The following is a 19,048-nucleotide window of genomic DNA, read 5'->3' on the forward strand; positions in this document are numbered from 1 at the left end:
AGTGGTCTTGTAATCTTAAAGTTGATCTAAAACAACTTTACTGAAACAATATCTGCAGGGCCACACAATGACCGCTTTAGAGCTTTCTGCAGGCTCATAAGCAATACACTTTACCAATGACTTGATAATAAACTTAATCGATAGTCGTGTTTAGACCAAGGGAACATTAAACTGTGGCCTTGTAGGACTCGAGCACATATATGCAAAAGCAGCATACTTTAAATTCTGTCTATCACCAGAAGGAGGCAGGATGACTATGGAGTATTCAAGCAAGTAAGCGTAGGTCTAATAGATTTTTCCTGCGGTCCAACAAGAAAACAGTCAAATAGCACCGAGGAGCCTAAAGCCTGTGTGGGATTAAACGTTAATACTTAACGTTCCATTACATTATTATTATTATTATTATTATTATTATTATTATTATTATTATTATTATTAATAATAATAATTTATTTGTTTGTTTTGTAATTTTAGCGTTAGCAAACTTTCTTTCTTTCAAACTGCTCTGCTCCTACAGTCGTGACCCAGAGTGACAGATGTCTATCTGTCCGACAGCACCTACTTCGGACTTAGCGCTGTTAATGGTGCTCACATGAGTCAGGTGCTAGCGCGCAGTGAGTGTGTGAAGACTAGCGGTAATAAGAGAGTGGTGGAGCGCTTAGCGCAGGGTGTGAAATTTGACACTGCCTCATACTATTGTGTTAAATGGGCTTAGCGTATAATTGGAATTTAAATCAAGTGTGTACGAGTGTAAAATTGACGTAGTAACACACGTGTGTGAATTGAAAGAAACTTTTTGATGACTGTGGGGGCACTAAAGATACAGGCGGAGTTGGTTCTGCCTCTTCGTAAGGGTTTGGACCAACCCGCAGTGTCCTTCGCTACCATACACTCACTCCACCCTTGGTGTGTGTGTAAAAACCTGAAAATAGTCCAGCCACACTGCTCCGGGAGAACCTCCCCGTTATACGCGATTTTTTTTTTTAAACAAGTGCCCTATATATATAGTGGCAGTAGTATAGCGTTGTGTACCGTACGACAGAGCGTCGCAAAGTGGCGCTACACTGTGGAAAGCGTGTACACACAGTGTGGAAATAAAGGTAGCTTTTGGTTTTCACGGAAAATCGAACACATTAATCACATGCAATGAAAAACATACTTAATGAAAACAAAACCCAGACGGTTTCTGATTCCACTCTTTTACCCCCGCCCCCTTCCCAGCCCTTACAGTCCCTTCCCCTCCCGTTCTCTATGCCTCAAGAATTCAATTAGTCTGTATTTTCGGCCCGGCGAGCAGACGCTTGCTTATCGTAGCGAGAAAAACGAGAAACAACAGGAGAAGACCTCCCGTTGAGCTCTCCCGGTCAGAATTCGCCGACGATAATTCCCGTTCACGTGGACTCAGCACCGCGGCGCTTATACATACCGCTTTGCGTGTACGCGTGCGTCCTTGATCGTGTTTATGCGAACGTACTTGTTTGTGTGCTGCGTGTGTTTTCGTGTTTTGAAGAACAGAAATTTATGCATGATGACCTTTTACACACGATCAAAGCAGTAGCCATACGGAGCGGGTTAATATGATTGTGTATGTGTATGCATACACATGCTTGTGTGTGTAATTTCTGGCACATCAATGATAATAGTAATACAGAATAGTAATGGTAGACGTGGAATTTTTTTTATTTTTTTTTTTTGGCGCTGTACTGAACAGAGAGACAGTATTACACGTGTTTGTTCGCATACACACTACACATAAATTATCCTGAGTTTTGGAAGAGAGTTTCACAGCCCTATGGGCAAAGATGACGCTCCACTGGTTAGAGCTCCCCCGAAGAAAAATATACAATCCACGATAAAATCTCCAATATCTGCCGATAGCGTCTTACATTTCCCTCTGTGCAGGCGCCGTCAGATTAGAGGGTGTTCGGTTTTATTGTCTCTACAGTTTCACTGCAGATCAGTGCTACTGGGACATTAGCTCTGCTGATCACTAATAGATAGAAACACTTGCACCGCTGCTCTTTCATCTGTGTGTTTATGTATTTATTTATTGAAAACCTTGTAGGTGTACAATTGAAAGCTATGCACAGTTTGTGTTAGCCGTCATCCAACTCTTTGTCACTGGTCTGTTTCTGTCTCCCAGGATTGCCATTGGCTTGATCCTTTTGGGTAGTTTTGCTAGATTAACGTTCAGAACACTACCGACCCAGCAGTGACAATGACACTTGTGAAACCTTCAGGGATACTGTGATGATAAACAGTGTTGGTGGTGCTGCTGTCTTGAGAACCCAAATAACAATCCAATCCACAGTGGTCCCTGGAGTCTGAAACTGATCAGTGGTGAACGGGCTAGAGACTTCCTGACTGGGCCAGCAGATGGATTTCAGTTCATAGCAGTACCCTCATCAGAAGGATCCAGAAGAAGGGTGTAAAGTGAAGTGTTAGTGAGAGAGGCTTTGTGAGTGGCTTGTCTCATTCAACTCAGACATGGATGCGTTAGTGCAGATAATGCATATAGCACAGAACTGTTTCTGGTGTTGTGCAGCAGAAGATTTGCTTCTTTGGCTGCTGACTTGAGAAAGGCTTTATGTTCTGGAGGCAGCAGCAGGAGGTGTGGCGTGCCTCGGCCAGATCTCCAGGCGGCCCAAGGGCCTTGTCAGCCGGCAAGAGGAGGCCCCCAGGAACGCATGGGGGAAATTACATGGAGCAGATGATTCGCCCGAGGACAGCCGAGAGCTCGAGCCAAAACTCGGAGTGAAATTAAAACCAAGAATCTAAATTAGTCAATGGCCCTTTCTCAGTGATGCGGGGAGGACACGGATTCAGACATGCACGTATACATACTCATGCACACCCCACACACACGCGCATATATGCTCACGCATGCGCATACACACACAAGCACAGACAGGCACAAACAGGGCCGTCAGCGCTTCAGGAACCACAAAAAAAAACCCAACAAAAATTGAGCAAGAACAGAATGAGTCTCTTTCTCTCTCTCTCTCTCACACACACACATTGCTTTCTTTTGCTTATGCAGGGATGATAGAGTAAAAAGCTTCACTGCCATCAGAATAATATGGCTCTGTCCGTCCTTAACCCAGAGCTGTTTCTATGCTTGATGAATACCTGAATACATCGCTGAGACACAGACGATAAATGGCTTCAGTATCAGATGATCTGCCGAATTAATCATTTGGAAGCCTTTTTATATTCAGGACAGCGGAGGTAACACTAAATGTGTTTAGTGACACACTGACCAGTTAGATCAGTGTGCTGCTCTGAATGGAAACACAGCCTTATCACACCCCTTTGATGAGGCCCGGCCCTGAACATTTTGCATGGCAAACGTCAGCTGAATTCTTCTCAAGCATGGTGTGCTGAACTGCAGATGTCTGAAGGCTCACGATCCACTGCAGCAGTCATGTGTCCCAAAAAGCTGTCTGCTCTGCTTTCTTAAAAAGCAGCTGAGCTGAAGCACAAAACTAAGCAGTGATCTAAATAAAAACCCAGCAAAACTGTCAGTACCCCAAACACCAGCTGTTACCCTACCTAAAGACCAGTCTGTATCCAAACACCAGCTGTTAGCCTACCTAAACACCAGTCTGTACCCCATACACTAGTCTGTACCCTAAACTCCAGCTCTACCTGCCCTTTGCAGGCAAGTCTCATTGTGAGTCTCTTGCTGTGAGTTTGCTGCTCCTGTGGGCTGCATACAGCTCCAGAGTTTGATCTCATCAATAAGGAATCGATGAGGCTGTTAGTAGCTTGTTGCTTAAGACGTCATTCTCTACAGGATGCTGAGTTCTATTGAGTGGGAGTTTCTGACTAAAAAGCATTAACACACAAGCCACAGTATATAGATTGCAATTAATATAAAAGAGACTTTAGAATAATTGCTGAGAAAAGGGACCACACTCACACGCAATCAAATGTGCTGTGTATAATCTGGGCTTTATTTCAGAAACAAAGCTGTTTGCAGGTACAGTATCTAATCACAAATACTGTCCGTTACACTCATTAATACAGAGTTCACACATTAGTGAATTCCACATGACTGAGTTCCACTGACCACTAAATCCACACCTACGCTTACACAGACACACAAAGCTTACATAAGCAGCGCTGTGTGGATCTCAACTGAAGTGTTGTAACACGTTTAATGAAGCATGTAATGAGTGATATGACCCATAGCCATAGTACTCACAAAATAAAGTTTGTGTGTGTGTGTGTGTGTGTCTATGTGTGTGTATATGCAAGTGTGCTCGCATATCTGTATGTGTATCTGTGTGTGTGAGTCTGACCATTGATCAACTCTTCTGCTGAAGCAACTCAGCTGCAAGAACAATTACTGTACATGAGAAGTGTGTACACACACACACACACACAGTGCTATTTAGCTATAGGACTGGTGTGGTGTTCCAGGCATTTGATCGTATTATTGGCCCAGATGACTGCCAAAGAGAGGGTGGGGGGCCTATTTGTCTCAAATCTGTCCTATCTAATTCTAAACAGGTCATACTCAAAGACGATTATTGGCTCTTTCTACAGACAATGATGTCTCTAGGATAATGTTAAATGTTAAAAGAATGCAGAATGCCTTTGTGAATGCAAATGACAGCATTATTCAGAACCAAATTCACTGGGCACAGAAAGACAAAGCGAAAGAGCAGCAGCAAGCATTGCCACCATGACAGAATAGTATCAGGTTATGTCTTCTTCCTAGTGTTTTGGAGTCTTTAGGTGTGTATGTGTGTATGTGTGTGTGTGTGTGTGTGTGTGTGTGGTACTGCGTGATGTGCTGTGTGAAGTATTACGCTGGCTTGTAGACTCTCTGAAATCAGCTGGATATAGCACACACACATATGCATATGCTGTCTCAAACACACAGCACTTGACACACACATACAGCTTGCTTGGAGCGAAAGAAAATAAGAAAAGTGTGTGTGTGAGAGAGCGAGAGAGAGAGAGAAAGAGAGAGAGAAGAGTGTTTCTACTCTACATCATTACTACACTTTCACTAACCACAGCTTCTCATCCCTTTTGCATTGTTATTTTGCTATAACAGACAATTCTCAGACTCAGTGATAAGAACTCGTGTGAATGCTCTGGTAGTATTACAAGGATTTTCAATATACAGCAGGTGAAATAACATGTCACCAATTTTCTAAGTAATTATATATTTCTAAAGGTGCTATTGACATGAAATTCTCACTAGATGTCGGTAACAACCCATCCAGTCCACACATACAAAAAAAATCAAACCATAGATGTCTATAAATTAAGTTATGTGTAATAATGAGAAATGACAGGGAAAAAGTATTGAACATGTGAAGAAAGAGAGGTGCAAAAAGCCATGGAAAGTCATGACACCAGCTGAAATCTATCATTAATTAGAAAGCAATCCTGCCACTTAGTGCATATTAATATCAGCTGCTTCAGCTGATGGCCTATAAAAAGGTGTCTAATTACCAAGGTGCCACACAAGGAACATCTTGTGATGGGTAAAACCTGTGAGCGCTCTCAAGAACTTCACAACCTAACTGTTGCAAAACATAGTGATGGCGTTTGGTTACAGAAGAATTTCTAAACTACTGAAGGTTCCAGTGAGCACTGTGGGGGCCATAATCTGGAAGCAGAAAGAACAATATTTCACCATAAACCCACCACGACCAGGTGCTCCCCACAAGATTTCAGACAGATGAGTGAAAATGATTATCTGAGGAGTTGTGCAAGAGCCAAGGACCACCTGTGGAGAGCTACAGAAAGACCTGGAATCAGCAGGTACAATTGTTTAAAAGAAAACAATAAGTAATGCACTCAACCTCCATGGCCTGTATGCACGCTCACCACGCAAGACTCCATTGCTAAAGAAAAAGCTTGCTGAAGCACATTTAAAGTTTGCTCAACAACATTTAGACAAGCCTGTGAAATACTGGGAGAATATAGTCTGGTGAGATGAGACCAAAATTGAACTTTTTGGGTGCCATAACACCCACCATGTTTGGAGGTCAAAAGGCACTGCATATCACCCCAAAAACACCATAACAGTGAAGTTTGAAGGTGGAAACATCCTGGTGTGGGGCTGTTTTTCAGCATACAGCACTGGCATGCTTTATATAATTGAAGGAAGGATGAATGGACAAATGTACCGAGACATTCTTGATAAAAATCTGCGGCCATCTACCAGGATGATGAAGATGAAATGAGGGTGGACATTTCAGCAAAACAGTGATAGTAAAACACAGAACCAAGGAAACTCTCAATTGGTTTCAAAGAAAGAAAATAAAGCTGCTAGAATGACTCAGCCAATCACCTGACCTGAATCCAATTGAAAATCTATGGAAGGAACTAAAGCTCAGAGTTCATAGAAGGAGCCCATGGAACCTCCAGGATTTGAAGTGTGTTTGTGTGGAAGAATGGGCCAAAATCACACCTGAGCAATGCACATGACTAGTTACTCCATACAGGAGGCGTCTTGAAGCTTTTATATGAAGTATTAAATACATTTCAGTAAGAGTGTTCAAAACTCTTTCCCTTTGTTATTTCTTATTATTACACATAACTTAATTTATGGACATCTATGGTTTGATTTCTTTGCATGTGTGGACTGGATGGGTTATTACAGACATCTGGTGAGAATTTCATGTCAATAGCACCTTTAAAAATATATTTACTTAGAAAATTGTTGACGTGTTCAATACTTAATTCACCCGCTGTATTTAAAAAATATGCATTGTGTTCTCACATTTAACAAGACAATTCATCATTGCTCCTGTGATCCCAGACAGTCTCTCCTTTTCTTTTTTTCTTTTTGTGTCATACAAACATACAGACACACAATTTAACACTCACCAGCTTCTGGAATAAAGAGCAGACAAACAGATCTCTTCTAGCAGCACCTCACAGTCTTTCTCAAATAAGAAAAGAGATTGGGAATATTTCTCTGTCTCTCTATCTGTCTCTCTTGCGCCAACCCTGCATCTACTTCCCCCAGAATGGAAGCAGATATGTAGTGGGTAGTGTGGAATCTCATCTACCTTGAGTGTGTGAGATGTATCAAAGTAATGATATTCTTCTCAAAAGCATGGTTGACTGAGCTGTTTAATGTCCCTGCTGCACAGTGCAGCACAAACACACCCCTTACACACATTCTGCACTAATGATGTCTATCGCATGGCCATGGGAGCAACTGGGCATTTCATAATCTCCAAAACTATAGAGGGGGAGACAGAGAAAAGAAAACATGGACATTGTGTGTGTGTGTGTGTGTGTGTGTGTGTGTGTGTGTGTGTGTGTGTGTGTGTGTGTGTGTGTGTGTGTGTGTGTGTGTGTTCTTCCACAGTGGGAGATGAGAGATTTACACAACAGCCTGAAACATGCCAAGTGCGTCATACTGGATATGGGAGAGCCAGGACAGAGGGATGAAATGAAGGAAAGAAGGATTGTAGCCAGGTCCTCAACACACAGACACACACACACACACACACACACACACACACACACACACACACACACACGCAGACACACACACACACACACACACACACACACACACACACACACACACACACGTTGCCGGTAAAGACAGCTCTGCCCTAGCCAGAGAAGACAGTGTCATATGGCTGCAGCTGATTGGTTCCAGTTAGACTCTTCCAGGAATTTGATCTTAAACCCAGTCTGACTGTGTAAGGAGTTAGAGCTTAAACCCAGTCTGACTGTGTAAGGAGTTAGAGCTTAAACCCAGTCTGACTGTGTAAGGAGTTAGATCTCCTGTAGTTCACCAAGTTAAGCATGTAGAACAAGGTGTTGGTACTGATATGTAAGTCATGATGGATAAGAGCATGTTAAATTACAGCACTTAGCTGTAAATGTCTTTTAAATGTAGATCTTAAATCCAGTCAGAGTGTTTAAGGAGTAAGATCTTAAATGTAGTTAGACTGTATATGTAGTTAGAGCTTAAACCCAGTCAAAGTGTATAAGGAATTAGTGGTTAAACCAAGTCAGACTATATAAGGAGTTAGATCTTAAAGCTAGTGGGTCTGAATAAGTCTATTCAAGTCAAGTCACCTTTATTTATATAGTATATTTAAAGATATTAAGTGTCAACCAAAGTACTCTAAAACAAATTCAAGAAATTCCACTAAAAGTAAAAACAATAAAACATAACAGAACACAGAAGACATAACATAGCAGTAGATCTCACAATCCTAATAAGACTCAAACACCTTATTAACTTTTTAGGCTGTATTTAAAATATCCATTCCTGTGGTAACCAGTGGAGGGAGAGTAGAAGAGGAGAGGTACTAGATACTAAAGTAATTACACTAATGAATATAAGAAATAAATAAAAGCATGAATTACCATCTCCTTATATGATACAACACATTTAATGTTTGCAAGGACTCTGCTGAAAAAAAAAAAAAATCATCTCTCTCACCACTGCATTTACCTGCCTGTCAAATTTTAAGGTGGAGTCAAAGTTGATGCTAAGATTTTTTGCCTAACTGTGTTATTTGCTAATGGTCCTTTTGGATCACTATCATTTTAGTCAACTTTGCATTACCAAAAACAATAGTATTTGTCTTATCACTTAACTTAATTCCTGTACATCCAGTATTTAATATCTCTGAGGCAAAGAGGTGTTGCAAAGAGCTATCCAAGCTAGTAGGTTTCAGCAGAAGATAGAACTGCGTATCCTCTGCATAACAGTGGTAAGAAATGTTAGCTTTCTGAAATACTGACCCAAGAGGGAACACATACATAGAGAATAGAACAGGACCCAAAACAAAGCCCTGACATACTCATTGACATTTACATCTATATTTACTGCATTTAGCAGACATTCTTATTCAGAGATACTTATGAAAGTGCTTTGTCATTTACTCATAAAATGTACCCTAGCCAGTACAGTAGATTAGAGTTCAAGATACCATTGAACTAGAATACTGTTGAAATTCCGGAATCAGTGCTGATACCTAGAAGTGCAAAACATGTATAAGCCCAATATCAGACAATGAAAGTGCAATAACAAAACAATACCAAACAATAAGTACTAGAGTTTCAGTTCAGTTTTAAGACAACAAGAGATTCTGCTGTCCCAACAGCCAGAGGAAATTATTTCCACCATTTGGGAGCCAGTACGGAGAATAGTCTCGATAATTTACCAGGCAGCTGTTTATTATGGATAAAGTACTAAGACACAGAAAAAATAAATCAAATGGGAACGTGACACAATATCAAATTGGTTTAATAAAGTTGAACATACTGATAAGTCAGAGGGATCATGAACCAGAGATGAAATTACCTTATATTGTCAATTTTGTCAATAAAAATTCTTCACAGGTCTCAACAATTGTCTCCATAATGGTAGTAACAACAGTTAAAGTGTTAAGCAAAACTTTGGGGATGTGTATTTTCTGAAAATATGTCAGACAAAAATGTTGCTCTAGCTTCCTTAACAGACTGCTGATAATTGACCAAACATTCTTTAAAAAATTTGATAATAGATTTGCCATCTAATCTTCTTCCATTTACGTTCTGTTTTCCTGCATGCCTGTCTCACTATTAAGTCACTAATCAGTTCCCAAATTCTATCTTTGTGTCTTTGGATTTGAAGGGGGGGGGGGGGCAACAGAGTTCAAAATGGTTTAAGGATCTTAAATGATAAGCTCTGAATAATAATATATGAACCCAGTCAGACTGTATATGGAGTTAGATTTAAACAGACAGATAATGAGTATGATCTTAAACTCAGACCACATATGTAGTTAGGAGCTCATATTATGTAGAGCAGATTATTAAAATACCCATTGAGTCATAACATTACAGCATTTAGCTGCCACTTTTATCCAAAGCAACTTACAGTTATGACAATACAACTTGAGGGTAAAAGGCCTTGCTTAGGGGCCCAACATTGGAAACTTGGCAGTTGTGGGGCTTAAACCAGCAACTTTCCAATTACAAGTCAAGTACCTTAACCGCTGAGCTACCACTGCCCTGGTCATTGATATGTTATGACAGAGTCAGATATGACAGAGGTAGCACTTCAGTGGGTTACCCTTCTAACAGAGACCTGAACGCCCTGAAGATTACATATTGCACATATTGGTAGTGTGAAGATGTGAGATTCTCTTACACAAGTTATTCTTATATTGTTGCCCTTAGTCTCATATTTAGGCTTGCTGCAGGGGAAACTCTGCAAATGGAGGTCAAAGTAAATTACTGTGACTACTAGAACACTACCCATCAGAGCCAGGCTGGTAATTAAAGGTCAAAATATGAACATTTGTAATTGAATTCAACCAGAACTGGTGTAGGATCATTCAGCGGCAGCAGAGTCATACCCCGTCACCTAACTACCTGTCATGGCCCATCACCTCACTGCAGCCCACCAAAACCTGTCATGCCCTATCACATCACTACCTGTCATGCCCTGTCACATCACTGCAGCCCAGCAAAACCTGTCATGCCCTGTCACATCACTGCAGCCCAGCAAAACCTGTCATGCCCCGTCACATCAATTCAGCCCAGGACTACATGTTAAGCATATTTATTTGAACCTTACATATAAAAGATTCACTCATGGAGAAATTAAACAAATGAAAATGTGCTGTTTAGTTAATGCTACACACACACACACACACACACACACACACACACACACACACACACACACACACACACACACACACACACACACAAACACATACACACACAGGCCGTAAGCCTGTCTGACACAGCTTGATTTGTTCTGCCAATAGGCAGCTGACTCCCCAGGTCGGCAGATATCACCTGCTGGTTTAGGGTGATGAGTGTGGGAGTGACAGCTAACCTTTCTGCTTTTCTGTCTCTATTGGCCTGTCAGTGTGTGCCGGAGTGCGTGTGTGTGTGTTTCAAAATACGCTAAAAGATTGACTTAATGTGACATGAAATTATTCTGTAATCCAGAATTTCTCTGTTTTTTTAGAGGATGTGAAACAGAAGAGCAGGAAGTGGTCATGGGACTTCCCCTTATTGCCCCCTACTGGTTCCTACTGATCTGCAGGGCAACACTAGCATAGAACACTCTTGACCCTGGCTGAAAGAAAGAACCTTAATTCATCTCATAGTGCTCATTTTACATGTTTGGGACAAACACACAAACTCTATAGCTGTACCTATACCTTTCTAGGTCAGTTATGTGATTTAAGCAATTTGTTGACTGATAGTAACTTTTCTTGTTCTTTGAACAGTTGTACCTTGTTTCCAGCAATCTTGTTAATGAATGGTCTATTTTTAAAAAGGGCATGTGATATTTTTGTAAGTATATTGTATTTGTAAAACCAAATTAGTTGCAATCATATATTTTTGAATACAGTATTTACAAGTGCATTTACAAAATACATGTATATTAAAAGAATATTGCTAAAACCTGCCCTTTGGTCAAAACCAGTTCACTTATGAAAGAAACCAGTTAGGGGTGACAAAGCATACATGGTACATACCGGTGGTACATCAGTCAGCTGACTTCAGAGTGCAATAGGAGTGTCAGGGGTGGTGGATTACAACTTACAAATATGACTAGCCTAGTAGGGGAAATGAAGTGGTTAATCAATGTATATCACAGTATTTTATGACTGTTTTTGACCATTTCCTAGTTCATGTTAGCTAATCTAGAAAGCACCAAAAAGTAAAACAAAAACAAAAACCCTGTTAAGGTCATCTGCTGAGGTCAGTTTATCTAGAAATTATTTTTAAAAAGTGTTTAAGTGAGAAGAAGTTTTAAATTGATTGTTTTTCAGTGTAATTTCTATATTCAAACACATGAGTTTTGTAGGCCCACATTACAGGAAGGTTTAAACCATTTTGTTCAGTTAGGTTGGATGATGCATTATGAAGTGACTTAAAATATAATGCTAAATAAACAAAAGGGAGGCAAAGAGACATTGTAATGTGTGGGTTTTTCTTCTTCCTATCCCCCACCCAGCAGAAGCATTAATAGTTTAATAAGTTTGTTTATGAAGTATTTCCTAGAAAGAAAGCACAAATGATGTGATGTTTAAAACTGACTTAAGTCATGCAAAGTCCAAGTATATGCAGCAGAAAGTTGAAGCACAAACAAAGACACTAAAGCCCCTCCTCGTGTGGAAAGGCAAGCTGTGGATGTTGGAGGTTCAGTGTGGAACAGTGGAAGAGCGAAAGACTGGAAGAGCGAAAGACTGGAAATGTCATATGTGGTCTTCAGCAGACAACAGAACGATATGACTTATTAGACTGTCATTACTGATAGTGTTTTAAATGTATTTTTTATGTTTACAATTAAATTAACATTAGAGTAATCAAAATATGGCAATAGCAGTCTCATAACGCCACATATATAGGCATGGAGGATTTGAGGAGATTGTCTTTGGTGGCAAATACCCCAGCTCCCCACCCTTATACTGCAAACTCACACACACATGCATGCGCGCGCACCATCAAGGTTGGAAGTTTATGTCAGTTTCCTCAAATCTTAAATCTTGACCCTTGGATGAATGTGCAGTGGACGAATAAGTATGAAGATGACTAGTAATTATTTCAGGGTCAAACAGCAGCAAACACAATCAGTTGAATAGCTACAAACAGGTATACAAATACAGTGGATTTAAATAAATTAAAATGTGCTTGGATTTAATGAGATATAATGAATACAGAAAGGTCATCCCCCACAAATGTAATACTAATGATGGGATGAAATCCCAGTAATTAATTTTTTTTTTTTTCAAAATTACCATGGGTCGAAAAAGTGTGTCTGTTGTGTACCAGTATAAGTTATATCAGAAAATGACAATTCATTGACAGTACAATAAATAGTTATTGCACCTACCTATATAAAATCTTATAAAGAGTAGTCTGATATTCAGACGAGAATAGTAATTAATAGTAATTGAGAATATTAATAGTAATAGTTCTCTAAAATGAGTGCATTAATGAGTTGCATCAGCGAAAACATAAATTTTTTTAATGTATGTATCGTTTGAATTAAGAGCATATGTAAATTCCCTTACACAGAGTTTAGATATATTCTAATGCCATAATATGTGTTTGAAGCGAATGATTTGGGCTCAACGTTGGGTTCTTAGTGGAGCTTTAAGCCGCGAGGCATCTGTCAGACGGCTTTGTGACAGGCGCTCGAGCAGGGGTTGTAACTCCGCTTCGTCACGACCCCTAGTGCCTGGAGCTATATCAATTGATCTTTACCGTAATTTTTTTCCTCCTCTTCCATGAAACGAGGGGTGGGGTGGGTACTGATATAAAAGCGAGGTTGGAGCGAGAGCTCGGTATTTTCCATTTACTGAACTAAATCCGGACAGGGCGGAGATGTCGTGCAATTCGCGCGCTCAGTTGTGTTTTCTCCTTTTGAGTGTGACGGCGCTCCGGGGACAGAGCCGGTATCTAGACGCACAGGTGAGGGAGTCAGTGCAGACTCGGCTCAAGCCTTAAGTTTAGTGTCGTTCTCAAGGGACAAGCCGCAAAGTGACAATATCTTAGAGCACAAAGCAGCTTACGTTATAATAGTTTTGTCATTAATCAATTTAAATTCTGAGATATTAAATGACTGTGTGCAAAATAATTTTTCATGACATAGACTGTTTGTTAAACACCATCATATATTTTTTTTCATAATATCTTAAACACGAAAAACATAAACTAAAGTCAAAATTCAATTTAAGAACCGTAGTTTATATTATCTAAGCCAATTTTGATACGAGAGGAGTTTCACAGAATTCTTTATAACCTTTTTCAGGAAAACGAAATCAGCTCAGAAGGATTATTTGCTCTCCTAAATTCTGAATTAAAGCGAGAGTTACCGGAGGAGTACGTTTACCGGAGACCGTTACGTAAGTGATGAAACAGAATCCTGTCCGCATAACACTGAGATCTGTATCCGAAATTGACTTGTTGACACTAATGAAGGTTGGATGAGGATTTAGACTCAGTATTTAACTGAAATGCATTTTAGGGTAGATGAAACATATATAATTCACGGAGTCCATGTTAAAATGTGTGTGTTTTCTTGTAATTTGTGAATTTAAATATGCATCACCAGAGTAAACATAGTTTGGCAGTTTGGCTTCTTTTACTTTGCTTATACAAGAATATACTATGCTTAGATTATTGATAGATCAATATCATTTAGTTTGTAATGTGGCAGTTATTATTTTTATTCTTAAATGTTTAATTCTCATTCTTTTTCAATCTAATTCTCATTCTCTCTTCCCCAGGTTGTTTGGATATGGTGGCTGCAGAGGGTCAGTTCACGTTTAAAGCGGACCATCCACAGTTAAACTGTGCAGTTTTTTTCATTGGTGAACCCAATGACATCATCAGCATCGAGTATGACTCTATCAACATCAATTGCAGAGAAGGAGATTTCATAAAGGTAGGCATACACACACACACACACACACACACACACACACACACACACACACACACACACACACACACACACACACACACACACACACACACACACACAGCTTGTGCTGTTCACACAGCTTGTAATGTTCTACAATCCCATATTACTGGATCGAGTGTGGGGGAATAATTAGTAGAGATGTGGGATATGTTGCTCACCAGGACATTGGGTGGTGATTTATATAATTATTGGTAATTTCTCTTTCTCTCTGTGTGTGTGTGTGTGTCTGTGTGTGTGTGTTTATTAGAGACTAGGACAGATTATGATGAGAGACTGAGGTCTAAGTTGTGCACAGTGATACAGAGCATACTTAAAGACAATGGATCACATACACACACATAAAAAGTACATACAAAAGCACATGCACAGTGCAAAACACAAGGAATTTATCTTACAATTAATCAGTTTGAAGTACATGTGTATTTAAAATAAACACACGGTGATAAATATTTTAAAATACCATATGTTGTTATTATGAGGATGTAAAACTGACAAGAATATTTTAGTACCAGTACATATATGTACACACACACACACACACACACACACACACACACACACACACGCGCACACGCACACACACACATGCACACAAACAAGAGAAAATACGCACAGAGTTCAAGAAATAGTAAATGCACACACAAACACTTCATGCAACTCCAGTTTCACTGCGGTTGTAAAGCATCAAGATAAATCAGATCAAACCAGTTTAATCAAACCAAACTAATTCACTTAACAAACTTATTTCAACAGCACCATGGACCAATTCTGTAATGTTCAGAGGTTTCTATTTGTTTCACATATGCACTTAGCAATTCCTGCTAAATAAAAAAAATCAAAACATTTTCACACTCTGCAGAATAGAAGTTTCATTAAAAATACCTGTTTAGTAATAATAATAATAGTAATAAGAGTAATAATAATAATGATCATCATCATTATTATCACTGTTCCCATCAATTAGCAAAGCTGAATTAAACTGAATTAAACCAAGTTAAACTGAGTTTAACCAAAGTGATCATATTTTGCCTTGTTCCAGGTTTTTGATGGCTGGGTGATGAAGGGCGAGAAGTTTCCTAGCTCACAGGACCACCTCCTTCCTCTCTACGAGCGATACTCAGACTACTGCGACAGTGGAGAGGCTCATCCAGTTGTGCGCTCCTCTCAGAATGTTGCCATGGTGTTTTTCCGGCTTCACCAGTCTGGCAGCAGCTTCTCCATCACCTTCCGCAAAGTCTTCAATCCCTTTCGTAAGTTCACGTCAAATGTGACATCATCAGCATCATTCATCTTAGTTTTGACATGTTCTGGATAGGATTGTTCATGTAAATATAAAAAAAACAAAAACAAAAAAAACAGTCTAAAGCATTATGTTACCCAAAATAAAGGATTGCACTATGCTGCAAGTTCCCGTGGAGTCATATGACCTATCGTATGAAGAACCTCTGATTTAGGAAAATGAAAAAACTTTTTTTTACTAACCTTTTAGGTGCTGAGTCAGTGCAGCGATTCCTCAGGCAGTTCTAAGTGATTGAGTTGGAGTATAATTCCTAAGTATCATTCCTGAGTATCAGGAAGCATGAGCCAGATTTGTGCTCATTTAAAGGCACTAGTGAATGTCTTTCTCTCTTACACATCTCTCTCTCCCTTTCCTTTGCTCCCAACTGGCAGCATGTAACGTGATCTCTCAGACTCCAGAGGGCAGGTTCAGTATGGTTATTCCCCAGCAGCACAGGAACTGCAGCTACTCCATCATCTACCCGGTAGAGATCCAGATCGGGGAGCTCAGTCTTGGGCACCATAATGACTTAAAGGTGAGATATGGCAGGCTTCCACATAAGCAGACGAGGTCTAGCCACATTTTCCACTGTTATTGTTTGCCTTGGTCAACTGCATCATATAATTATAGTTTAATGGATCCTTTTTGTAAGGGTTGGCACCAAGCCGAGGCCCCCTCCGGCTACCAGACAGAGGCCTCGAGTCAACCACACTACTAATCACGCTTGATGCCCAACAGCTGGGCTAGAGCTATAAAAGCCCAGTGACCGGTGGGTCTTTGCTAAAGTTTTGAGCTGACCTCCTAGCTGGTAACTTCAGGTATTGAGGTCTGTGAGCCCTTGTGCTACACCTCATTTCTTCCCTGTGAGGGTGTCAGTGTTTTTACACGTCCCCTCCCCTCTCCAGTTTTCCCCTCTCGAGTCTGTCTCTCTCCCAAGACTTCCCTTAACCATTAAATTTCCTCCTCATTTTCTGGTTTTGTTTGGGAAGTTTTAGTTTGGCTTTCCCCAGTGCATCGGGGTTGCCTTTCTTCCCTTGGCATCCTTCATTCTCCCTTTTTCCATGCTTGGCGTGGTGTTTAGTTTTTCCTTTTGTTTTACCTGATCCAAGATCTAACTGTTCTGCACATGGGCCAACCATCATTAGCGCGCAGTTGCTCACCCTGTAGGCTGTCCGTGTCATCACCTGGGTTTGAGCCAACCTTACACTTTTATAGTCACTTATCTAACATCTTCCTCAGTTTAGTCTGTTCCATTCAGTTCTATGGTACAAGTCTTACATAGCTTTATTCGTATTTATATATATCTTTACTTATTTATGGAGATGTGTGTAATCCATCCACAACCTAAAAGTGTGTAAAAATAATTAGATCACGGAATATATGTTGGTTATTGTAAAATTTATATTATTATGGCATATGCAATTCTTATAGAGCTTTTACAGACCATCTGCCTATGGCAACCAAAGCTGATTATTGAAGGGATCAAGTTAAGAAGGAGAATTCACTGCTCTTCTCTTCATATCATCTCCAATTAAGAGTTTACTGCAAAACTGGCCATGTGTTTCATTAGCTCAGGAATCACCAGACTTGTTCACAGAAGTTGGCTCAGATGCTATTGGAGGCCCTATTAAGATGGGTAAGAACTGTTAGATTATGGCGGCGATAGAACTATACAGGGATGGATGTGGACCAACAGGTTGGCCTTTGATGCTCTACTCTGGGTAGGGACTGATGTGGTTTCCCTATCCACCTCTCTATCCTCTTTATCACAGCGCTCCATCCATGGCTGTGCAGGAGCCAGGGACTTTGTGGAACTCTTGGGGGGCAATGGGGTTGACACCTCCAAGATGTTCCCAATGGCTGACCTCTGCTACTCCTTCAATGGACCAGGTGGGTGCTTTTTGTGTCTGTATATTAAGATTTTATATATATTAACTATATATATTATGTTCTATTTTCCATGTCCAGACCCTTAATGTGTGTGTGTGTGTGTGTGTGTGTGTGTGTGTGTGTGTGTGTGTGTGTGTTTGTGTGTACATATTCCTCCATCAGTTCAGCTAAAGGTAGGCTGTGATAACACTGTGGTGAGGATGGTGTCCAGCGGAAAGTTTGTGAATAGGGTCACTTTCCAATATCGTTTACTAGGTCACCAGGAGCTGGCGAAACTAAAGAGGAACAGTGTTGAAGATATGTGTTTAAGTGGATAAGACTCACATTCTTCTCTCTCTCTCTCTCTTTGAGCATTGATTGGTTCCAGGCTAACTGGAAGCTAATAATGGGTCTTTATTGTACATTTATTTTCCATAAGGGATTATTTATTTTGTATCTCATCTTTATTTGCATTTATTTTCTCTTTGAAATACCAGGTTGTAAAGTCAAGTCTGTGGTTAAAGTAAATAAAGAAGCATTGTGTTTATGTGCATTGTGTGTAAGTGTTTTTATTTTGGTTAATTTGTGGATGAGAACATGAAACTGCTCTAAAACACATTTATATAAAGAGAATGAATAATAAACTGCCAAAACACAATTGCATAAATATTACAATATTTAAAGATAGATACATATAGACAAATAATTGTTATTGTCTATTTATTTGTATTAAACAATTTTTGTAATAAAATCATTCTGCATGAGCAAAGCTAGCTGTATTTTCTAATCATTTTTCCTACCCAAAAATTATTTCATAAGTAAATAAATTATTGACAGCAAGTTTAAATAATCAAGCAAATCATTGCTTGTCTAAAATGAAAATCTGCATAAATTACAATAGCTATAAAATAGGTTCCAGAAACTTTTATTTTTTTTTTATTTTTTTTTTTTACTGGCATTAGGAACATATTCTATTACAAGGAGGTGCAATGCTCTCAAAACAGAACCATAACAGAAGTAATATAGTCTTGGCACAAATGTATTATTTTACTTTTTTAAAATTTTTATTTTACGTAATAGTAATTTAACACAGAACTTGTGAAAAAAGTGCAACGTGAACTTCTGAGCTTAGTGTAGTATGTGTCTGGTGTTCTGGACACATACAGTAATACTAGGTGACCAATGACTCTTTGACTGTATCAAAATAGAAGATTATAGAAGACACAGGATGTGACCTTGTTTATACTGGTATTATAATATTATTGAATATAATTCAATATAAATATTATTAAATACAGACATTTCTGCACTTCTGTTAAATAAATAGTATAAACATTAATAGTATAGTTGGCCTTTGGAAAGTGTTACACCAGTCACAAATAGAAGTTATTGTGGTCAAAAGTGCATATGTAAAAAATGTATTAAAAAAGGAGAGAATGTATTTCCTTACCAGCTTA

At 39.5% G+C, this 19,048-nt stretch overlaps 1 protein-coding gene across 2 annotated transcripts; it reads left to right on the forward strand.

Annotated features, from left to right (window-relative positions):
* Positions 1 to 13,290: 13,290 nt before the first annotated feature.
* Positions 13,291 to 18,103, forward strand: crhbp (corticotropin releasing hormone binding protein). 2 transcript variants are annotated; one of them, XM_027019315.2, is made up of 8 exons: positions 13,291 to 13,428; positions 13,769 to 13,862; positions 14,247 to 14,404; positions 15,483 to 15,693; positions 16,115 to 16,257; positions 17,495 to 17,612; positions 17,775 to 17,785; positions 17,868 to 18,103. In XM_027019315.2, exons 1-8 carry the CDS (start codon positions 13,342 to 13,344, stop codon positions 17,889 to 17,891), a joined length of 846 nt encoding a protein of 281 aa, XP_026875116.1. In that variant the 5' UTR covers positions 13,291 to 13,341; the 3' UTR covers positions 17,892 to 18,103. The 2 variants fall into 2 exon arrangements, with proteins under 2 accessions (XP_026875116.1, XP_026875114.1); XM_027019313.2 differs by having other exon boundaries at positions 17,775 to 18,103.
* The last annotated feature ends 945 nt before the right edge of the window (positions 18,104 to 19,048 follow it).

This window comes from Electrophorus electricus, chromosome 22, assembly GCF_013358815.1.
Source record: "Electrophorus electricus isolate fEleEle1 chromosome 22, fEleEle1.pri, whole genome shotgun sequence".
In the NCBI taxonomy this organism is placed as follows: Eukaryota; Metazoa; Chordata; class Actinopteri; order Gymnotiformes; family Gymnotidae; genus Electrophorus; species Electrophorus electricus.

Excerpts from the sequence above, each read along its gene's own strand:
- crhbp (XM_027019313.2), top strand. The coding sequence starts at position 13,342 with ATGTCGTGCAATTCGCGCGCTCAGTTGTGTTTTCTCCTTTTGAGTGTG. Across the intron at positions 13,429-13,768 it reads GCCGGTATCTAGACGCACAG|GAAAACGAAATCAGCTCAGA; the intron begins GTGAGGGAGTCA and ends AACCTTTTTCAG. Across the intron at positions 17,613-17,774 it reads CTACTCCTTCAATGGACCAG|TTCAGCTAAAGGTAGGCTGT; the intron begins GTGGGTGCTTTT and ends TTCCTCCATCAG.